The 24,458-nt window shown below is 37.1% G+C and overlaps 1 protein-coding gene across 1 annotated transcript in view; it reads left to right on the forward strand.

Moving 5' to 3' along the window:
• Window positions 1-24,458, forward strand: part of LOC102480137 (fibrocystin-L) — a 98,844-nt gene that overhangs the window by 67,955 nt on the left and 6,431 nt on the right. Inside the window, exons 28-39 of the mRNA XM_006167933.2 lie at window positions 3,706-3,816; window positions 5,193-5,357; window positions 6,615-6,736; window positions 9,582-9,714; window positions 10,144-10,339; window positions 12,698-12,840; window positions 13,273-13,377; window positions 14,035-14,223; window positions 15,208-15,378; window positions 15,915-16,141; window positions 17,467-18,451; window positions 24,064-24,312. Coding sequence (XP_006167995.2) covers window positions 3,706-3,816; window positions 5,193-5,357; window positions 6,615-6,736; window positions 9,582-9,714; window positions 10,144-10,339; window positions 12,698-12,840; window positions 13,273-13,377; window positions 14,035-14,223; window positions 15,208-15,378; window positions 15,915-16,141; window positions 17,467-18,451; window positions 24,064-24,312 — 2,796 coding nt within the window. The remainder of the gene's footprint in view (window positions 1-3,705; window positions 3,817-5,192; window positions 5,358-6,614; window positions 6,737-9,581; window positions 9,715-10,143; window positions 10,340-12,697; window positions 12,841-13,272; window positions 13,378-14,034; window positions 14,224-15,207; window positions 15,379-15,914; window positions 16,142-17,466; window positions 18,452-24,063; window positions 24,313-24,458) is intronic.

Raw genomic sequence — 24,458 nt, forward strand, 5'->3', positions numbered from 1 at the left:
ACAACCATTCCCATATGGGGAGGGGGATTGCTTTCTCCTCTCCCTCTTTCCAGGTCTCTCTATCCTTCTCTGGTGACCACAGACACACTAGAGCCACAAGCAAATCTTTTTTTTTTTTTGGAGAGGTTTTTGCTCTAGGGCGCGTGCGCTCGCCAGACAGACAGAGAGAGACATAGGAGACATAGAGACAGAAAGCGAGAAATCACCCCCCCCCCCAGGGGGGATGGTCACACCGCAATCCCTTCTCCTCCATTCTCCTCTCGGGATCTTGGGCATGCACGCAGACGCACCCGGCGTGAGTTTTAAGCCTCTGGGTCTGGGACGCGAACCACCGTCGACTACGTGGGAGTCCAGCGACATAGCCATTACGCTAATTGCTGGTTCCCACAAACAAATCTTTAAAGTAGAGGACTCACCAGTCCTCCAATCTCCAGTTCTTTTATTTCTTACTAGTTAGAATAATTCTCTACGATTAGATTTGGAGGCATTTTGGTTCAACTCTACTAGCCAGGATATTTATTGGAATCTTTCATCATTTCAGAACATTTCTTCTAGAAGATTTAATATTAAAAGATTGGTAACAAGACAGCTGCTGTTTAATAAAAGAAAATAGTTAAGTCCTAGATCTGAGAATAAGAGAGAGGAAAACTGTCAAGAACTCCTCTATGGAACATATTGTAGTGTATCTTTCTAGTATGTTATTGCTTAAAAATATGATTATGCTTTGTGTCTGAGAACCGAAGGATGGAAATAAACAGGAGGTATACAGATTGTAAAGTGTGGTATTTTTCGAAATCACAAATGAAAACTTAAATACTGTAACCACATATTTAATCTTAGTAGGAAAATTCACCTGCTAATTTAAAATCAGCATTGAAAAATTTTAAATAGTGCATCTATGTGCTGAAATAATATGCTGTTCATACTCTTTTACAATAGTGCTATTGACTTTGGGATAATTCATGTTACATGGATCAAAACTCAAGAATAGAGACTTGATGAGCTTTAATTTGATTATAGTCTTTTGGTACCTTTATATTTTCCCATATTTTTGTAGTTTGTAATGAATTCTCACTTTTACATGAACTTACTGAAAGAAATATTTCTTACATTTTTTTTTAAAAATTTTTTGTTATAGGACACTCACCAGAGAGAGAGAAAGACAGATGAGAGAAAGTGAGAAATCCCTCCCCAAGAAGGATAGCCATGCTTCAGCCCCTTCTCCTCCAATTTTCTTTGCTTTAGGGCACACACACACACACACACACACATACCTGTTGTGATTTTCAGGCTGCCAGGGCTAGGACTTGAACTGTGCAGTTGACCATGTGGGAGCCAGCATCTTATACTCCATGCCACCTGCTGGCCTGAAAAATATTTCTTGTTCAAAATAATTTACAACCTGAATTGTCTTTTGCCATATTTCAATCAATTTTAAAATAATGAAAATATAATTGTAAAGAATACTCCTAAATTTTGTTTTTAAATCTCTTCACTGGGGACCAGCAGTTACCGTAATGGCTATGTTGCTGAACTCCCATGTAGTTGACCGTGGCTCGAGTCCTGGACCGAGTGACTTAAACTCATACCGGGCACGTGTGCATACGTGCCCAAGATCCCAAGAGGAGAATGGAGGAGAAGGGATTGCAGCGTGACCATCCACCCTGGTGTGTGATTTCTTGCTCTCTCTCTCTCTCTCTCTCTCTCTCTCAATCTCTCTCTCTCTCTCTGTCTTTTTGGTGAGTGCACATGCCCTATAGCAAAAACCTCTCCAAAAAAAAAAAAAAAACCCTCTTCACTGAAAGTTAATAGCTATGAACATTTTGTTATATTTACTTCCAATTAGCAATTTAAGAAACAAAGTGTTATGGGAACAGTTAAAGCTTAAGCACCATCCCTAGTCCTAGTCCTCTATAAAGTTTATCAGGGGAAACCATTATTCATTTTGTGGGTATTCTTTCATGCCCTTTTTAGTAATTTTTGTATATGACACATTCATCACAATTTTGTCAGTTTTTTAAGCTTAGGAATGAGATATTAGAATGTAAATGTAAATATCAGTTTATATCCTGTTATTCATCATTCACTTTAATATATATTTTATAGTTTTATGTACATTCAATTCATGAAAGTGATTCATGAATATACCAATTTATTAATTTATTGATTGATAGATATTTAGATTACTTATAATGTTTTGGTGTTAAAAATAAGACTATATTGGGATTTCTTTTACAACTTTCTTATTGCATATGGACTCCCTTAGGCTATGTGCCTGGACTTAGAATTGCTGGATAATAATTTGGATAATTTGGTGTGTGCGTGTTCAGTTTACTGAATGAGCAAACTGGTCTCTAAAGTGGCTCGACAAGCAGCAGAACATCATCTTCCCCATATCCCTGCCAGTATTTTAAAATTTCGGCTTCCTAATTTTGACCAATCTGATAGGTGAAAGAAGTTATTTATAATTGTTTTGTCTATTCCTCAATTGGTAGTGCAGTGTGTATATTCTCAAATTTTTTTAACTTTCAGATAGATTACTTTTCTTTCTACTCATTGCTTCACATATTATTTTTATTGGATTGTCTTTCTCTTATTGACTGCTGTTTATTATATGTTTGCACATGTTTGTTTTCTGTATGTCACATGTATTTTGGTTTAGAATCTTGTTCAGAGAAATATTTAAATCACTGATCTATTCTCATGTATGTGTCATTTCCTTTGTGGTTAACCATAGCTTTTTGTCTCTAATTTAAGAAATGCATCTCTACCTCAAAGTCATTAAGATGTTTTGCTCTATTTCCTGATAAAATGTTAGAGCTTTGTTTTTCATTCTTGGCTATTTAAATCCATGTGGAATCTATATTATGTATGAGGTTAGGTAAAAGGGTGGTCATATCATTTATTGGTCAAACGTAGGCACTTTCAAGAAGGAATGAAAAGCCATGAAATATAAAGATACTGGGATAGTAGTATAAGCCAGAACTATTACAGGCACTCTGGATATACATGCCACTGGTAAGAAAAATCTTACTTTTCAAATGATGTGCCTGCTATATACACTCTACATTTTATCTTTTCCTCATGAATTTGTGATGGCAAGTCTGTCTGCCAAGTTACTATGTAGAGATGTCTATTTAATTTATTTATTCTAAGATTAATTTTCCCTTATTACCTCATTTCATACTTTCGGTCAGATAATTCTTTCCACTAATCTCTGACAATACATAGATTCAAAATATGAAGCATTGGAGACAGTGGGTGACATTGAGGTTAAGGTGCTAGATCCTTGGCTTAGCTTTGTGGTTCGAGTCTCAGACCTGGCAGCCTAAGAATCACGCGAGGGGTGTGTGCATGCATGCCCCAATTCTGAGTGGAGAGTGGAGAAAGGATTGAAGCATAGCCATCTTCCATGCGGGGTGATTTCTTACTTTCTCTCTCATGGGTGTACATGCTCTACAGCAAAAACTGGGAAAAAAAAAAAAAAGCAAAAAGCAATGTAGACTAAATTTAATACCAGTGAATTAAATATCATTAAAAAAATACTATTACCAAGTAACTGTGGTTTATTCCTCCCTGCTGATTTTTAGATTTGTCTATACCTTTTAGAAGATAAGCTTGTTTTTCTCTGAGAAATATCTGATTTCATTACAATAGATTCTATTTTGCCATTTTAATATTGTTATTTAAATTTATCACTTTTAGGTTCCTATCATGAAAACACAATTCTAACCATAGTAGGCTCTGGATTTTCTCCTGCTTCAGCAATATCAGTGTCAGTTGGATCAGAAGACTGTACTCTGCTTTCTGTGGATGGTAGGTCTTTGTTAAAAGTATTAGCTCTAACAGCTTTTCTCTAAGAGAACATAGAATCAAAGAATGGTATCACAGTTATGATTATCCTATAGAAGACTCCACAGAGCCATGAAATTGGCAGTTTAGTTTGAATAATGCTTTATCTTATTAATCTTTATAAACATGGACTAATCATGTCATTTATATATGGTGTCTTCATCCCATAAGAATTAATACTTGTTTTAGTTTTCCTTCATAAATTAGTTGCATGAAATCTTTCCCACATTAGGGTATCTTTGGGACACAGTATAAATTACCTCTGTAGTATTCCTTCATCCCCTCTGTTCATGCCTAGACAGGGCCACATTAGTACCATGGCAAGAGTATATGCTGTCTTCCCCGACTTACAGTCCAATGGAACTTTTATCAATTGACATAGAATATAAAGACCACTTACATTTTCTACCTCTTGAAATAGTAAGAGCCTTAATTGTTTATTTCCCTAAAAGGCAACTTTCATAATCCTGTTTTTTTTTAAATGTTAATAGATTAGAATTACTTAACTAAATTTATTTTATTTTATTTTATTTTTGGAGAGGTTTTCGCTATAGGGCGCGTGTGCTCACCAGACAGACAGAGAGAGACAGAGAGACAGAAAGCGAGAAATCACCCACCAGGGGGGATGGCCATGCCGCAATCCCTTCTCCTCCATTCTCCTCTCAGGATCTTGGGCACGCATGCACACGTGCTCGGTGTGAGTTTTAAGCCACCGGGTCCGGGACGCGAACCGCGGTTGACTACATGGGAGTCCAGCGACATAGCCATTATGCTAACTGCTGGTCCTCTTAACTAAATTTATTTACCAAATCATTTATATTGTTTTTAATTTAGACCTATGCATTTTTGAGATTTAGAAGTCAATACCCATTCTTTATTATGAGGATACACTGACTATTCTAAAAAAAAAAAAGTGTTCATTTACTTTTTGATCACTTTTCTTCATAAAATCTGGTATTTTATTCAATTTTGGATAATATGTAGAACTCAAAAGTTTAGAATTTCTGATATAAATGAGCTGTTAAGTTCATTTAAAAACTGATTATATAGTCCTTTCTGGGGGCTACAAGAGCAATCAGAGCAAATTGTTTACCTTTCATTTATTACTGGTTCAACTAAGCATTTTTTTTAGGAGTGTCTCATTCATAGTATCAGGTACTTTGTTCAGAATTTTTCCCTAGACATTGCTCCCTCCATTAACATATGTGTAGTTTTCTTTAGATAGATCTATTTCTCGGGACATAAAAATATAGACTAATGTTAATATCCACAAATAAAAATTTTCAGTCATTTTATCTCACAAAACCATTTTGTTTTATCACTTCCTTTGCTATCCCAAGGAAATGAGATCAAGTGCCAGATTCTGAATGGAAGTGCTGGGCACGTCCCGGTTGCTGTGTCCATGGCCGATGTTGGACTAGCACAGAATGTGGAGGGTGAGCGAGTCCACTTTCTCTATCAGAGTCAGATCTCACACACCTGGCCTGCTTCTGGAAGCCTAGCAGGTAAGAGCTGATAGTTCTAAACAGAAAATTGCAAGCATTTTCATCATTTACAATGAGCTGTTTCCAATACAGGGCTAAGGAAGAGGAACCTAAACTTACCTCCTTTGAAAAGCCACAGTGATTAGGGATATACAGTGTGTATCTTTCAATGTCTGGCTTATTTAGTATATTCCTTCTTAATATATACCAAATGTCTGTACTCTTTGGCATAAATTGAAAGATCCAAAAATATGTTAGTAGAACAAATAAGTATATATATCAGAGACTGTAAAGAAGGGGAGTGGGGAGTAGAAAGTCGGTATTAGGGGTAAAGGAAAGACATATTTAACATACAAAAGATGTAAGTTTTCTGTTGGAAAAAAATGTTCCGTAATTTTTGCTTTGTAAAAATTAAAATAAGAATTAAAAAAGCCACAGTGATTAAATGGCTGACTGATTCTTTTGTTTCCTATGAAACATGAGTCAGAGTGACTGCTTCTACTTACATCTTAGGTTATTGAATTAATATCATCAATTATTACATGTTTCTATAACAAGCTCATCAATTATGTCAAGTTAAGATTTATTAGTTATTATTCTGCTTACCAGCTGCTCCATTTGTAACCACAGTCTCAGTGGAGCTACTTGACCCAGAAAAAGTTCTGGGAACAAATTGGGGAAAAGAAGTCTGACACAGAGATGGAAAGAAAATAACACACTTTTTCCTGTCCTGCTTCATTTCTTTTGTGTTTCTTTTCTTCCTCTTCTTTTTGTTTGTTTGTTTTACTATACTTAGTTTTGGATTTTGTGCTTCAGTTTTTATCTTTTTAATGTGTTTATTTTATTAGTTTTTCCTTTACTTAGAGGCATTAAAATTCGGGATTTGGTGAGAGTATTCCTTCACCCCTATTTCTCACCCATGACAGGGTTGAGGAAGTAGAAACAGCGTAATTTCTCTTTAGGATGAAGAAAGCACTGTGAATAAAATAGCAATTGCTGTTAGTAATGCCCCAAAGCAAACATGGGTGAAAATCCATGTGATTTCATAAAATCACTTAGCCCAGCACCTTTATGGGACCACCAGGCTGCAGAGGTCATGTGTGCTGGTGACTGTACACATCTTCAGTCTGGCCCTTGATTTGCCGATTTATTTCTTAGATGATTGGTTACTGAATGAGGAGTTAGATTTTTGACAAAGTTGTTGTTGTTGTTGTTTTTGGTTATACTTGATCTGTATTTTTATTTTATTTTGTTTGTTGGTTTTGTTTTCCCATAAAGGTGGTACTCTACTGACTATATCTGGATTTGGCTTTAATGAACAGTCGAAGGTATTGGTTGGAAATGAAACCTGCAACGTGATTGAAGGGGATTTGAATAAGATAACCTGCAGAACACCAAAAGTAAGGCATCTGTTTGAGTTTCTCCCAATGTTTGAAATCTTATGATTTGGGGAACATCTTAGTAGAGGGTGAAACAAGTGTCATATTTACCTAGGAACTGGAGAGTTTCAGTTATACTTTTTTTTTCCTCCTCTTACTGTTAGAGACTGTGTGGGATGTGTGTGTGTGTGTGTGTGTGTGTGTGTGTGAGAGAGAGAGAGAGAGAGAGAGCAAGAGAGAGAGAGACAGAGAGAGAGAGTGGCTTAAACTATGGAGCCTGGTCCCGCCTCAATCCTTTATCCTCCAATTTTCTGTGTGCACAATGTGTCCCTGGTGTGTTTCTCAAGCAGCTGGGGTCAGGGCTAGAACACTTAATGACCATGTGGGATCAGGATTTCTCTCGGCAGCCCTTAACCACCATGCTGTGGGGATGACTCCTGTTAACACTCTATAACAATTATTTCTTCAACATCTTTCTGCTAAGATTCAAAGACAAATTATATATACATTCTCCATACTTAAAATTGTGAAAGAAAAAAGACAGACACATAAACTAATAATAAACATTGTGTAACATTAGAACTCATAGAAGTAAAGGTAGATGACAAATATAGTGAGTAAAGACAAATATAGTGAGTAAATGGTGTCAGAAACAAGTTCACTGGATGTCCTATCAGTGCTTGAGGATGAATGGGAGTTTACCAAGTAAACCAAAGGATGAAAAAAACTCAGTATTAATAAATATCCTCAAAACTTCAGGGCAGCAAATCTAGAAATTTTTAAATTTGTAAAAAAGAATATATAGGGGCCAATAGATGGCGTATTGGTTATGTTGCTGTACTTCCAGTCAACTGTGGTTCGAGTCCCAAACCTGGTGGCTTAAACTCATGCCAGGTGCATGTGCATGCATGCCCCAAATCCCAAGATGAGAATGGAGAAGAGATTGCAGCATGGCCATCCCCCCACCCCCGGAAGGTGATTTCTCACTTTCTGTCTCTCTGTCTCTATTTCTCTGGCAAGTGCATGTGCCCTACAGCAAAAATCTCTAAAAAAAAAAAGAAATATGTTATGTACATATGTATATATATATATGTGTGTGTGTGTGTGTGTGTGTGTGTGTATGCATTTATTATCCTTTATCATTACTCATGATAGTGCGTTCATATGTATGTGAGAGTGAGACAGAGCACATCTGCTTTCTCCAGTCCTCCAGCCTGTTGGATGGATCACGAACACTGCTGTACCTCACATGCTTCAGACTGCCCACATTGAGGATTGCAAAAGATCCAACTTCTCTTGAGCAGCACATTACTATTACCTCTGTGTCACAAAACCAGCCCAGGAATATAAATATTTTTTAATGTGTTAAAGTTTTGGTTTGTTGACAAAAAAATAAAAATGGTGAAGTTCTCCAATGGAGTATTGCATCTTAGGACTAATCACTTTTATTTTTAAAAGAATGATTTTATTTAACTTTATGTATTTGTTTATTTTAATTTGACCAGAGAAGGACAGAGAGAGAGAGAGAGAGAGAGAGAGAGAGAGAGAGAGAGAGAGAGAGAGAGAGAGAGAGAGAGAGAGAGAGAGAGAGAGAGAGAGAGAGAGAAAGCCACCAGGTCCAGGACTTGAACTGTAGTCAGCCATGTGGGAGTCCAGCTTCCTTAACCACCATGCCACCTGCCAGCCCAATTATTTTTTATTTTACAAATAGGTGTTTACATGTAAACCAAGACTCTGACTTGCTTAGTAAGTGCAAAAAGATGGTGAATCCAATCACTGACATTTTTTAAAATGTGTCCGATTAAATGGGGTCATTATACAGTTGTATCTGCAAGAAAAATAAATTTGAACATGTATTGGACTGAATGATGAGGATGAGCATCTATGGGATTATGACGAATTAAAATTTACTTTATTTAAATTATGTCATTCAATTAAACACTGAGTGTATATGGAATACATATTACAGAGTGGAAAACTGGTTTTCCTAATCAGAAATTGCTTCTAGCAGTGAAAACAGCTAATATTTTTCTTAGAAGTCTAAGTCTTGGATTCTGAAACTAAGTCAGTGAAAAGTGAAATACTGTGATTTTTCAGGCAAGAGGAATAAAAACTACATTTAACTATTTGAAGAGGAAAAAGAGCTCTTAGTATTGTATGCTTTATCAATTAGAGAATCACTTGTCCAGAATATCTCAATTATATTGTGGAGCGCTCAGTAATGCAATAATGTAGATACATTTAAAGTGAAAATAATGTCCTTAAAACCACTGTATCATATAAGAAGACTTCAAAAATTCATGGAAAGGGGTCAGCAGGTGGCATAGTGGTTAAGGTGCTAGATTCCCACATGGTCGACCGTGGTTTGAGTCCTGAACCTGGCAGCTTGAAACTCACATGTGTGGATGCTCAAAATCCCAAGAGAATGGAGAAGAAGGAATTGAGGGGTGGGCATCACCCTGGGGGACTACTTCTCACATTCTGTTTCTGTTTTTCTCTGTCTCTCCAGTGAACACACGCGCCCTACAACAAAAATCTCTTTCTCTAAAAAAAATAATTCTTGGAAAAATGGAATTTAGGTATAAGCTTACGTTGGTGCAAAAGATTTTTAAATCCATGCATAGTTTTTTCATAATATGCATATTTCATGAGCTTTTTGAAGACCCCATCCTATGCATTATCTTGAGAATTAAAATATACAACCTATATTTGACACCATAATTTTCTAAATATTTGGAAACCGATCCTGATTTATGACTGAAATAAGACACCTTCTGAAGTTTATTTTGAATTATTCTATTTTTTCAGTCACTGGATTTTCACATCTCAACATTTACTATTTTTTCACTTTTTTCTTTTATTTTAGAGAACTGAGGGCACAGTCGATATTTCTGTTATTACCAATGGATTTGAAGCCACAGTGAAAGATGCTTTTAGTTATAGTTGTTTACAGACTCCAGTTATGACTGATTTCAGTCCAAAAGTACGAACAATACTAGGTAAGAATTCCTCAATAGGATTAGTCATTTGACACTGATTTATAGATATTATTTCTAGAAGGGCATTTGAAGCAAATTTTTTCCTGTGGTATTGTTTCTTAAAGTGAAACTAGTCACAAGTTGTGTGTGCTTACAATAAATCATTTATTATTTCTCTTTGAACATGTGCAATAGGAGAGATATATTGTATTTAAAAACACTTTGCCACTTTTTTCCATGTGAAGCAATTAAATATAAATTTTACCTTTGTGGCAGCTATTAACTCTTTCATTATTTTTCCTTTTGCCTCTGAAATGGTTAGGATTTTCTAAATTATATAAATGAAACAGGAGAGAAAAATTGGTTTATTTAATATGCAATTTTCACTATAGATAATGTGACCCTTTTTTTTTTCTTTTTACAAAACTTTATTTTCTTTTAACATAATAGGAGAAGTTAATTTAACAATTAAGGGTTATAACTTTGGAAATGAACAAACACAAAACGTGGTGGTGCATGTTGGAGGAAAAACTTGCCAAGTTCTTTGCTGGAACTTCACAGATATTAAATGCCTTTTGCCCAACCTGTCTCCTGGTAAACATGACATCTATGTAGAAGTCAGAAACTGGGGTTTTGCATCAACAAGGTATGGTAATGAATATAAACTTGATGGAGTTGTGGAACACATGGGCTAATAGAATTGGGATGGAAGAATAACCATTAATCTATTATAAGATCATTGCTTTTACCTTTCTACATCTCTTTGTAAAAGATTCAGAGATGGGACCAGCAGTTAGCGTAATGGCTATGTCACTGGACTCCCACGTAGTTGACCGCGGTTCGCTTCCCGGACAAGGTGGCTTAAAACTCACGCTGGGTGTGTGTGCATGCATGCCCAAGATCCTGAGAGGAGAACAGAGAAGGGATTGCAGTGTGGCCATCCCCCCTGGGGGGTGATTTCTCGCTTTCTGTCTCTCTGTCTCTCTCTGTCAGTCTGGCGAGCACATGCACCCTGTAGTGAAAACCTCTCCAAAAAAAAAAAAAAAGATTCAGAGAAAATCTAATATCATAAAATTCTGGCATCTGGAAACAAATTCAAATGAGAGGAGAACAGAGAAGGGATTGCAGTGTGGCCATCCCCCCTGGGGGGTGATTTCTCGCTTTCTGTCTCTCTGTCTCTCTCTGTCAGTCTGGCGAGCACATGCACCTGTAGTGAAAACCTCTCCAAAAAAAAAAAAAAAAGATTCAGAGAAAATCTCATAAAGAGCAATAGTAAACTTACTTTTGAGCAATATTATTCAGATCTGGTTGTGAAATTCTCTGTGCAACTAGGTTTATGTGTATGTCACATGATTTTCATTCATTCAAGAAATAATTATCAAGCAATTTCTAAAGGCAGGCACTTGCTTAGTGCTAGATTCATGGTGGAGAGTAAGAGGGGCATGCCTTCTGCATTAATAGTGCTCAGAATTTTGTTAGAATGATAGATATCATAGAGATGATTACATCAATAACTGGATTATTAATGTGAAAAAGACTATGACAAAGAGGTACCAGATGCTAAGAGTATATTGTAGAGAGAACTAACATTCTGAGGCCAGGTAAGGATTCTCTGAAAAGGCAACAGTTAAGTCAAAAAATGGATAGGAGCCGGCTGCATGGAGAGGATAGAATGAATTCTTCTCCAACTCTATTTCCTGTAGCTTGATTAGTGTTTTCTTCCCTGAAACAGTTAACTGTTAAAATTTTAGTTCTGATCTGAGAAAGTTACTGATTTGAAATACTTAGGAAAAGAGGAAACTGAAATCTGATGATTAAAAAGGCAAATAAAGTGGATGCCAGAGTGAAAGGAGAGAAGATTGCAGTAAAATTTTGCAGAAGGTAAAGCAAGAACAGCAAGCATAAACCTCAAGGTTACATCCCCTCTTAGAGTCACAGGGCAGAGCCCACATGGTTTCAGAAAAGCTGTCACTTGTGCTTTCTGTTGAGACATGATGGGCAGAACTGACACCATACAGAATGGTGTATTTGGGATTCAGGTGGTGGTTTGAAAAGCATCAATTCAGTTATGCTGTGGAAGTTCTATAAAAGTTAACACAATGACTCATTAGAGTGTCTCTGCCTCTCTGCATTTATTTTGGGAGCCAGGATGTGGGAGTCAATTTTGCATGTCAGGTGCAAAAGGACTGTACATTTTGATGTCTCTTAGAAGACACATTGTAACAAAGCAAAAAAATTTAAAATTCTCATTGAAATAGTGGGAAGGGAAATCTTTACAAGTTTCCAACAGCATGGAATGATACATTTAAATCACTTATACAAATTACTCATATACAATGCATAGGATTTCATTCCTATTCTTTTATTAATAGGTGGAGCTTTCTGTTTACTCTAAAGAAAATATAAAATATATTCAAGGATTTTAGGTATTTCTTGTAACTTCAGTTTTACTATCCATATTTGTCCATAATATTTTTATATTTTCCATCTCAAATTCTTCTGCCATGATATTTTTCATAAATCCAATTTTCAAAGTGAGGGGAAAATTATTAAATCTACCATCTAACCAAATTGAGTTTATAATAACTACCAGATTTTCAAGCTTTAAAAAGTAATGTCTTGAGAACCAGCAGTTAGAATAATGGCTATGTCACTGGACTCCCATGTAGTTGACCGCAGTTCGCATCCTGGACCTGGTGGCTTACAACTCACGCCGGGCGCGTGTGCGTGTGTGCCCAAGATCCCGAGAGGAGAATGGAGGAGAAGGGATTGTGGCGTGACCATCCCCTCTGGGGGGTGATTTCTCGCTTTCTGTCTCTATGTCTCTCTCTCTGTCTGGCTAGCGCGCGCGCCATATAGCAAAAATCTCTCCAAAAAAAAAAAGAAGAAAAAGTAATGTCTTAAATATCAAATTATTTCTTCTTCTTAAAGTAATCATATCCTAGAAAAAGTTATACCAATATGAACCAATCGTTTATTTATTTACCTATATTTTTATTTTTAGGGACAAGTTAAATGCTTCCATAGAATATATTCTGGAAGTGACCAGTATGTTTCCACAGAAAGGCTCCTTGTATGGTGGAACTGAAATCACTTTAACGGGTTTTGGGTTCAGCACAATACCAACTGAGAATACCGTCCTCTTAGGTAAGAGTTTCATTTTATAGAAGGGCTGCTATCATTTTCCTCAGTTTAAAGAATGTGCTATAGATGCTGAGTTATTACATGAATACACTCAATCATAAAGCTTTACTTTTCTATTAGTTTTTAAAAGTTAAGTATATTTGGTTATGGTGATAGAGAGAAGCTATATATACATATATATATATATGTATATACACACACACACACACACACATATATTAATATGTAGAACAGCTCAGTAAGGGGAGAGCACTGCTCCTAAAATAATGAGTACTCAAACATGATTACTCTTAGAAAAAAGTATTGTACCAAATATCCTACTACATAAGGCAAAGTGTTGGCAGGCTCCTGACTATTTACTGATTATAGTTTATCCTTATATTGTAGTCAATAGAAATAATTTGAGAAAATTTTTTCCCATTTAATTCTTTCTAGGGTCCTTCCCTTGCAATGTGGTATCATCATCAGAAAATGTCATAAAATGTATTCTTCATTCAACAGGGAATGTATTCAAGGTTACCAATAATGGAGAGGATTCAGGTATTAGCCAATATTTATGTATTGTGAATAATGGAAGCATTTTACCTTAGACTTCATTTTTATTTATTTTATACTTTAGTCAGATAAGTATTGTTCTTTATTTTAAATTTTGTCAATGGGAGCTGCCTGACATAAGGGGTCACATACAGAGTGAATCGGTGGTAGATTGGAGTCTAGAAGGCGAGACTTCGTAATTTCCAAGATCAGGATTGCCATTTGCCTTGTTGCAGTACTGACCCTCTGAATTACTATCACAGTTCAGAATGGCTGCGTTAGTGTAGTTCATTATCAGTCATGGCTTTCCAATGAATATTCACATTTTTCCATGTCTCTATGCCTCAGAAAATTCTTACGTTTAAAGAATCGATCATTGCTTTGAAAAATATTACATGTAGCATTTCTGGATAACTTATTTATTGAGTTTTCAACGTCTATCGATTTTTCTCTTATTCATGACTTTCAGAGTTGTGCGTCTTGCTTTTTCCCTGTCTTTTCACTTTCTTTCTATTTCTATTTACTTTTTGTTCCAACCTGTTAATTGTAAAGTTGTTTCTACTAGTGGCTACATAAAATTGTAACATTTTCAAAGATATTTCTTAAGAAATTTGACTCCCTTTTCTTTTTTCTTTTAAAATATGACGCAATTCTTATTCCCAGTGCATGGTTTAGGTTATGCCTGGTCACCAGCAGTCTTGAACGTGTCTGTGGGAGACACAGTGATTTGGCACTGGCAAGCACAGCCATTTCTTAGAGGGATAGGATTTCGAGTTTTCTCTGTCTCCAGTCCTGGAAGTGTGATTTACGACGGCAAAGGATTTACAAACAGAAGACAGAAATCTACATCAGGTATGTTTCCTAGATTTAATAAAAAGGTATTTTGCTTAGATTTAAATATTTTCACTCAAGTAATATGTATTAATGCATAAAATGATCTAGTAGGTATTTTATTGCAGTAGTAAAAATGTTATAAATGAGTGTAAGCAGGGTGTCTTGTTTTTTAGCTTTTGTCACAGGTCACATGTGCTCACTAGAAAGAGAGAGAGAGAGAGACAGTGAGAGGGTAAGTGAGAAATTACCCCCCAGGTGGACAGTGATGCCACCATCCCTCCTCCTCCATCCTCCTCCTGAGATTCTGAGGAAATGTACATGCGCCCTGAGTGATTGTCAAGCCACCAGGTCCGGAACTTAAACCATGTCAGCCATGTGGGAGTCTAGCACCTTAACTACTATGCCATTCGTTGGCTACAGCAAGGTATTTTATATGTATTAAAATGAGTTATAATCTTGTAAATATCTTTACTGATTTTGTGATACTGAGCCATTCGAAAACTATATTGAAATAGCAAAATACATTGAAAATAGGAATATATGTTTTAATCAGACCAATCTGATAGCAAGTGATGAACTCTCTTGTCCAGAATTGGCTTTAAAATTAGTATTTCTCCTAGAACAATTTTGTGTAAATTGTGACTTTTAGATAACCTCTGTTGTTCTAAGCAGTTTGGATTTTTCACTCATGAACAAAATCTAAGGCTTTTCAAAAATAATTTCATGTTGAGTTTTTGGTAAATTATGCCAGACTTTCCATGTTTTCCTGGAAAACTAATGCTGTATCTTGTCTTCCTGGACTATAATTTCATTATACAAGATAGCTCTTTTATAGTCAGTGAGTCATTTCTTTATTACTGCCCATTGAAATATCATACATGGGAAAAATAAGAAACCTGTCATCTGCATGTGCATTTAAATGATCATTGCAATGTTTTTCCCCTTTTGCAAAGACGCACTAATTGCCTGTATTTATTTTCACACAATCTTATTCTATGGCAGGTTCATTTTCTTACCAATTTACTTCACCTGGAATCCATTATTATAGCAGTGGGTACGTTGATGAGGCTCACTCCATTTTTCTCCAAGGAGTCATTAATGTTTTACCAGCTGAAACCAGGCACATTCCCCTGCACCTGTTTGTGGGTAGCACTGAAGCCACATATGCTCAGGGTAAGATGCTTAAAGATGGAAACTGTTACTCAGAGACCCAGGTTTACATAATTCCTGGAGCATGAGACAGATGACGGGTCTAACTGTGATCCTGTCTCTTACTCTCCTCGTGACCTTGAATACATTTAGGCTGTTATGAGAATGGAATTTATCCTATAAACTAAGGATTCTGTTAATGTCGTCCTGCCAGTCTCCAAAATCTTTATGTGCCTCAAATAAGATGTTATATGAAAGAGTTCTGACCCTCTGTGTCATAAAATACCAAATATTAGGTGATGTTATTTATTTTCCCCATAGGATCTGGCCTTTGGCAAAGTGAAAAGGAAATTAATTTTATAGTCACTGTTCTCTCTTTACTGTAGCATCTTTGTCTAGATATTGAATACTTTTGTAAAGCTTAAGATCCTCTTATAATTAAAAAAAATTATATACCAGAATTTAACCTACCATTATGAATATAAAGAGTAATTCAGTCTGAATACAGCTGTGGTTTTAGGGTGTGTGCCATGACTTACAGGCAGTTCTTTTGTCTAAAGGAGGACCTGAGAATTTGCACTTGGGGAGCTCTGTGGCAAGCTGCTTAGCAACTGAACCCGTGTGTGGCCCGCATAATAGCAGGGCTAAAAATTCAAATAGATTTCTCTTTGAGCTTTCAACTTGTTTTTCACCATCTATAAGCAACATTACTCCATCTGCTGGAACAGTCAATGAACTGATAACAATTATTGGACATGGCTTCAGTAATCTCACATGTGCTAATAAGGTAAGAATATAAAATTTCCTTTGTATTTTTTCTTTTTTTGAGAGATTTTTGTTATCGGGCATGTGTACTTGCCGTAGTGATGGAGAGAGACAGAGACAAAAAACGAGAACTCTCACCCCAGGGGGGATGACCACACTGCAATACCTCTCCTCCGCTTTCCTCTTGGGATTTTGGGCACTCACACTCATGCGCCCAGTCCTTTGTACTTCCATATACTCAATAAAAGGAACATGCTTTGACCATAATCTCTCAATTTAATTTTTACAACTTTATTAAGATATAATTCGCATACCATGCAATTCACGCATTCAAAATGTTCAATTAATTAGCTTGTGACATATTCAGAATTGTGCACCCACCACCACAATAAATTTTAGAATATTTAGTTACTCTAAAAAGGACGCCAAGGGAGCCTTAGGCATTGCCCATAACACCTCCATCCACCCATGGCTAATGCAGCTACTAACCTACTTTCTGTCTCTTTAGATTGGCTTATTCTGGACATTTCTTACAAATAAAATCATACACTAAGTGATCTTTTGTGAATAGCTTTTTACTTTTCTTTTATGATAGCACATGCATCCACGTGACAGAGGGTGGGGGAGAGAGAGAGAGGAAGAACCCCAGTAAGGTGTCATCATGCGGTCATCCTCATCCTCCAGTCCTCCAGTTCCTCAGGATCCTGGGTCCCCACATGTATGCCTGCTGTGCTTTCAAGCCAACTCAGGGATTTGAACCCATGACCAGCCATACATGGCTTCAAGCCTTACGGGGCATTTGCATTACTGCTGTACCACCCTGGTCTGGTCTAACCAGCTTTTCTCATTTAGCATGTTTTCAAGGTTTTTGTTGGACTATGTGTCAGTACTTCGTTTCTTTTTATGATCTAATGATATTCCATTATGTGGTATACTACTTTTTTTTTTTTAAGGTTTTTGCCGTAGGGCAAAAATAGAGAAACAGAGAGAGGGAAAATGAGAAATCACTCCTACAGGGGGATGGACATACTACAATCCCTTCTCCTCCATTCTTCTCTCAGGATTTTGGGCACACGCACACACGCATGCCTGGCATGATTTTTAAGCTGCTAGGTCTGGCACTCAAACTGCTCTCAGCCATGTGGGAGTCTAGCACCTTAACATCCACACAACCTACTTACCCCAGTATACTACATTTTATTTAACTATTCATCAGTTAATGGACATTTAGATTGTTTTAGGAATGAAGTTTGTCTATTAAAATTATAGTTATTGATAATACAAAATTTATGTTCATTTTAGTATGAATGTATTTACTTTTTTATTTCATATTCATTTAACTTTCAGATTACAATTGGAAGCTACCCCTGTGTTGTGGAAGAAAGCAGTGACAATTCTATTACATGTCATATTGATCCACAAAACTCAATGGATGTTGGTATCAGGGAAGTTGTCACTTTGACCGTCTACAACCTGGGCATTGCTATCAGCACACTGTCGGATGAGTTTGATAGGCGATTCGTACTTTTGCCGCACATCGCCAAGGTGTTGCCAAGTGCAGGATCAACTACAGGAATGACAAGAGTGATCATCGAAGGCTCTGGATTTGCAGTTTCTCCTGCAGGTGTCCAAGTCCTAATGGGCCATTTCCCCTGTAAAGTTCTGTCAGTGAATTACACAGCCATTGAATGTGAAACTTCTCCTGCTCCCCAGCAACTTGTGGCTGTAGATCTTCTCATTCATGGAGTGCCTGCCCAGTGTCAGGGGAACTGCAGCTTTTCATACTTAGAAAGCATCGCTCCTTGTGTAACAGGAGTCTTCCCTAACTCTATCAAAGGCTCTGGAAAAGTTCTTATTGAAGGAGAAGGTTTTGGTTCTATATTGGAGGAGATTGCTGTTTTCATTGGAAATCAACAGTTGAGAGCCATAGATGTGAATGAAAATAACATCACTGTGCTAGTGACTCCTCTCCCAGCTGGACTGCATTCTCTTAGTGTTGTGGTGGGAACAAAAGGTCTAGCTCGGGGAAACCTGACTGTCAACAGCCCCGCAGTGGCATCTGTTTCACCGGCTTCTGGAAGCATTGGTGGTGGAACTACTTTGGTGATCACTGGAAATGGCTTCTACCCTGGGACCATCACAGTCACTGTTGGGGATAACCCTTGTCAAATTATTTCTGTCAACAGCAGTAATGTCTACTGCCACACCTCAGCAGGGGCAGCTGGAATGGTTGTTGTGAAGATCTTTGTGAATACAATCGCTTATCCACCTTTGTCATTTACATATGCACTGGAGGATACTCCTTTTCTCAGAGGAATTGTGCCAAATAGAGGTATTCCAATACCTTCCTTTCTATTATCTTGATATCATATTATCAGCAATGTTTGTTAGTATAGAGTTGTCATGATTTTTTTAGAGAGATTTCGCAATAGGGAGCATGTGCTTGCTGAACAGACAGAGACACAGAAAGTGAGAAATCACCCCTCAGCGGGGATGGCCATGCCACAACTCTTTCTCCTCCATTCTGCTCTCAGGATCTAGGGCGTGCATGCATACATGGCTGCCATGAGTTTCAAGCTGCTGGATCCAGGACTCAAACTGCAGTCAATCATGTGGGTATCCAGTGCCTTAACCACTGTGCCACCTGCTGACCAGGAATAATATACTTTTTTTTTTTTTTGAGAGGTTTCTGCTATAGGGCACATGCATTCGCCAGACAGATAGAGACAGAGAGACAGAAAGCGAGAAATCACCATCCAGTCCAGAATGACCACGCCACAATCCCTTCTCCTCCATTCTCCTCTCAGGATCTTGGGCACACATGCACACGCGCCCAGCGTGAGTTTAAGCAGCCGGGTCCGGGCCTTGAACCACAGTCGACTACGTGGGAGTCCAGCGACATAGCCATTACACTAACTGCTGGTCCCCCTGGGAATAATATTTTTTTTTAATTATTAAGATTTGGTTTTAGACAACATAACTTAAATTCGTGGATTTCATGTTCTGTGTAGTCTCTATTTTATGATTTTTAAAAACATTTTGGGATAAATATTTTAGCCAAATTTCAAATTCTGTTTAGGAACAAAATTAAGTTGGTAATTAATTTATGTCACTAATATTGATAGGCATAGGACCAGAATGTGGCATAGTGGTTAAAGTGCTGGACTCCCACATGGCTGACCATGGCTCGAGTTCTGGACCTAGTGGCTTCTTCTCTCTCTCTGTCTTCCTCTCGTCTCTCTCTGGTGAACACATGTGCCCTATAGAAAATAATAATAACAATAATTAAAATAAAATAAATAAAACAATTGATAGGCACATGAAACATCTGTTAAAATTCATAATAATCAAGCTTACTGACATTGACAGTTCTTCAGAGTACATTATTTTAGTAAAACCCCAGTTATTATTAGCACAACAGAATTCTTTTTAAAAGTGGTCATTGGTCCATTCAGATGAAGAAAATATTATAAGGTTTACTTAGTTATTTAGCATGATGTTTTTCTAAGCTAAGAACAAATTGAGATGTCTTCTTTGTCCTTTGTCATACTTTGCTGCTTCTTATCAAGCTATTGGGTTGGGGAGCTTTCATCTGTGTAGCAGATTCTGGAATAATGGTTAACAGCATGGCCCTGATACTCATGTTAAAACGTTGGTTCTTCTAATTCTCAGGAAACTGTGGATGAGATATTTTTGTTTGTTTGTTTTTGTCATAGGGTGCATGTACTCACCTGACAGGAGAAAGACAAGGAGATATACAGAGAGAGAAAAAGTGAGAAATCAAGCTCCCAGGACAGATGGCCATACACAGCTCCTTCTCCTCTCAGGATTTTGGCAGGCATGCACATCTGCCTGGTGTTCTCAAGCTGCTAGATCCACGATTCTATCTGTGGTTGACCATGTAGAAGTCCAGCACTCTAACCACCATATGTGTCTGCTGGCCCCTGGATGAGATTTTTAAACATCGTTTTCACTTTTATTTTAGGTTTTTGCCACAGGGCGTGCACTCACCAGAGAAACAGAGAGAGACAGTGAGAGGGAGAGTGAGAAATCACTCCACAGGGAGATGGCCACATCACTGTACCTTCTCCTCTATTCTCCTGGGATTTGGGGCATGCATGTAAACACACCCAGCATGAGTTTCAAGTCGCTGAATCTGGGACTCAAACCACGGTCAGCCATGTGGGAGTCTAGCACATTAACTACTATGCCACCTGCTGACCCAAACATCAGTTTATTTATATATGCAGGTGTCCACCTTACGAAGTTAAAGAAGTGCATTAATATAATGTAACTTAGAGTAGTACATTTAATAAATTCTTTATTAAATGCTGACCTTTTAAAAAAGTCTTTTAAAATAAGAGGACATAGAAGCATGGAAAATTATTATACATACTATAGACTGTGTGGGAAGAAGGTAGGAGAAGGTGGAGAGTTTTATGAAAGAAATTAAGGAGAAAAAATAGAGAGATAAGACATGTATATGGATTATTATTTGTTGATGATAACATGTATAGTATCCTCACCTGGACTGGTGTGAGGTGTATTTGTGTTGGGTAAATTCACTTTATAAGCCAAGTGATGTACAGTAATTGAATGTATAAGATAAATTTTAAAAAAACTTACATAACAGGGAAATGTATCAGGTTTGGGTAAAGACTAAGAAGTTAGTTGTTGAAATTTTCTTTAACATATCAAGTTTGCTCATTTAGAAGAAAATTCTTTTATAATATTAGAAGTAATATAATAACAATGACATATTTTTTCCCACATATTTAACTATCACAAGTAATAGTATATGTTCTTTATGTCTATGGACCATTTTCTTCTCCCCCTTTCTTTGACTGTCTCTTTCAAAACAATCTATTTGAAGAATAAGAGAGCTGTAAACAAACAAAAACTGAGCGGTATAGAAAACAGGCAATAGATCACACTTAAAAAACGTTGCTCTCTTTGAAGTATAAAATTAAACAAAATTAAAATTTTAAGACTAAACATTTTTAGCATCTAACATGAAATATCTAATTGACATTTATGTTCTATATAATGATGATTTATAAATATAATTATTTATATTTCAGTAATCCTGCTATGAGCAATTCTGTAGTCCTTACTATTACTACTTCAATTAAAATCAAAGTGCTAATTTAGGGCTCTACATTTGTAATAGTTACATTGATTAATATCTATTCATTTAAAATGTAGTTACGCAGCAGCCAAAAGGTGATGTGGTGGTTGAGTCAGCTGGATCCTACATGGCCAACTGTGGGATTCAAGTCTTGGACCCAGCAGTTTGAAAATCACTCCATGAGGGTGTACATGTCCAAAATCCCAAGAGAAAAATGGAGGAGAGGAGAAGGGATTGCAACATGGCCATTCCCCTGCGGGGTGATTTCTCACTTTCTGTCTCTCTTTCTGTCAAGCACTCATACCCTATAGCAAAAACTAAAGAAAAAAGTAAAAAAAAAAAAAAAAAAAGATAATTAAATATTTTTAAATGTGGGAATGCAAGTATTCAATTGAATACATATGAAAAATTATATACAGTTAATGCCCTCAGTGTACATTTACAAAATTAGGAAACAAAGGGACAGACAGATCAAAATACTTTGTTCTGGGACCAGCAGTTAGCATAATGACTATGTCCCTGGACTCTCATGTAGTCGACCATGGTTCGAGTCCTGGACCTGGTGGCTTAAAACTCATGCTGGACACGTGTGTGTGTGTGCCCAAGATCCTGAGAGGAGAATGGAGGAGAAGGGTTTGCGGTGGCCATCCCCCCTGGGGGGTGATTTCTTGCTTTCTGTCTCTCTGTCTCTCTCTGTCTGTCTGGTGAGCGCACATGCCCTATAGCAAAACCTTTCCAAAAAAAAAAAAAGAAAGAAATACTTTGTTCTGTGTACATTTACTCAAGAGATTAATATTAATATTTGCCTATAAATCTTCAAAATTAATCATTTTTCTTTATTTACTATCTTTATACCTATTTACATATCTTAGTTTGTTTATCAAGTCATATATATTGAAAATATTTGAATTAGGAAAAATACAGTCCACTTCCAAAGGAGTTGCTAACTAATCAGGAATGTACCAGAAGTAAAACATGTAAGCCTCATTTTAAAAATATGCCCTAACTCACTGTACCCTGCTCAGACATCCAGACATCCTTCTCCTCTTCCCTCTCCTCCCTTCCCTTTCCTTTCTTTTTTCTTTTTTCTCTTTTTATTTTTTTCATTTAATTTTCTTCCATACATTCAATCATATTATTATTTGTCTTACAAAATGGATACTTCAACAGATGAACACCTCTCCCTAGTACTGCTGATAAAACTACGAAATATCTTCAACAGATAATACCACACCTTTTTGTGCCATTAATGCTTTGCCTCCCTGTCCCTTCCCCAAATGTCCTTCCTCAGACCCTCCTCTTTCACACACACTATATCTGGTATTTTCATCTATATACTGTGTTTCTATATCCTTTAGACAATTAGTTTCAGTCATAGAGTGCAGCCACTCGGTATACATTAAGTGGGGACAAACAATGTCTCTCCTTCATAGCATGGCTTTCTTCACTGCATGATGGTCAAAGTGCTGGACTCCCACATGGTTGACTCTGAGTTTTAAGCCACAGACCCAGAGGCTTGAAAATCATTCCTGGCATGTGTTTGTGCATACCCAAAATCCCGAGAGGAGAATGGAAGAGAAGGAATTGTGGTGCAGCCATCCTCCCTGGGGGTGGCTTCTCACTTCCCCTCTCTCTTTCTCGCATGTGCACATGCTGAATGGTGAAAACCTTATTTAAAAAAAAAAAAAAAAGATGTTAACTTTTTTCTTCAAACATTCTTTTTTTTTTAAGATTTATTTTTATTTAGTTTTATTTATTCATTCATTTAATCTTTTCTTAAAATTTGTCAAGAGAGAGAGAGAGGGAAAATGAGAAAGCAAGCTTCTAGGTCCAGGACTTGAACCATAGTCAGCCATGTGGGAGTGCCCAGCACCTTAACCACCATGCCACGTGCTGGTCCCCTCTTCATTCTTAAAAGATAAAAAGTTTATGTCTATCTATCTATCTGTCTATCTATATTTATATAGTTTTGTTTGTTTGGGTTTTTTGGTTTTTGGGGTTGTTTTTGTTTTTGTTTTGAGACTTTGCTACAGGGCGTGTGCACTCGCTGGAGATACAGAAAGTGAGAAATTTCTCTCTCACACACATGTCCCCCCTGTGGGGATTGGCCATGCTACAATCCTTTCTTCTTCTTTCTCCTCTTGAGATTTTGGGCATGCAACACATACATGCCCAGCATGAGTTTTAAGCCACCAAGTACATGACTCAAACTGTGGTTGACTGTGTATCCAACAGTGTAACCATTACACTATCTGCTGGTTCCCAAAAGAGTCTGTATATGTGGTTTTTTTTCTTTTTGGAGAGGTTATTTGCTATAGGGTACATGCACTTGCCAGACAGAGAGAAACAGAGAGACAGAAAGTGAGAAATCACCCTCCAGGGGGGATGGCCACATCACAATCCCTTCTCCTCCATTCTCCTCTCAGGATCTTGGGCACACACGCACATGCGCCCGGCATGAGTTTTAAGCCACTGGGTCCGAGATGCGAACCGCGGTCGAATACATGGGAGTCCAGCGACATAGCCATTACGCTAACTGCTGGTCCCTCCCTTTCCTTTCTCTACTAATCTGAACTAGTGATTTAAATGTCAGTAGAATGGACAGAGGATAGAAATGGTCATTGAAATAAATCACTTAACAACCAACATGATAGTGCATATTGTAGTCAAAATATATATGACACAGCATGTATTGTTATTGTTTGTATTTATTTTAAAACACTGAGTTTTGTTTTATTCATAGAACTAAAGAAGTATATCTCTAAATGTGTAAGTGTTAAAATTTAGATAAATTTAAATTGTGTGCTTTTTTGAAGGACCACCAGGAACCGAAGTTGAGATTACTGGATCTAACTTTGGCACTGATATCATGGAAATTGTGGTGATGATAAATAACGCTCAGTGTGCCTTAATCCTGGTCAATGACAGTGCCATGCGGTGCATCGTTGGAGAACACGCTGGGGGGACCTTTCCTGTTATGATGCATCGAAAGACAAAAGGCTCCGCCGTGTCCACGGTTGTATTTGAATACCCACTTAATATTCAAAATATACATCCGAGCCAAGGTACTCATGAATATGCAGGAAGCTGCAAATATTTTACATTGTCTCAATCAACATCTATCTTATTTGGAAAAAAATATGTTCTTCAAACACTGCTAAAATTTATACTTACTAGAACATTTTTGTTCATGTATAGAACAAATAAGCAC

Source organism: Tupaia chinensis, unplaced genomic scaffold, assembly GCF_000334495.1.
Source record: "Tupaia chinensis unplaced genomic scaffold, TupChi_1.0 Scaffold145257_1, whole genome shotgun sequence".
NCBI lineage: Eukaryota > Metazoa > Chordata > Mammalia > Scandentia > Tupaiidae > Tupaia > Tupaia belangeri.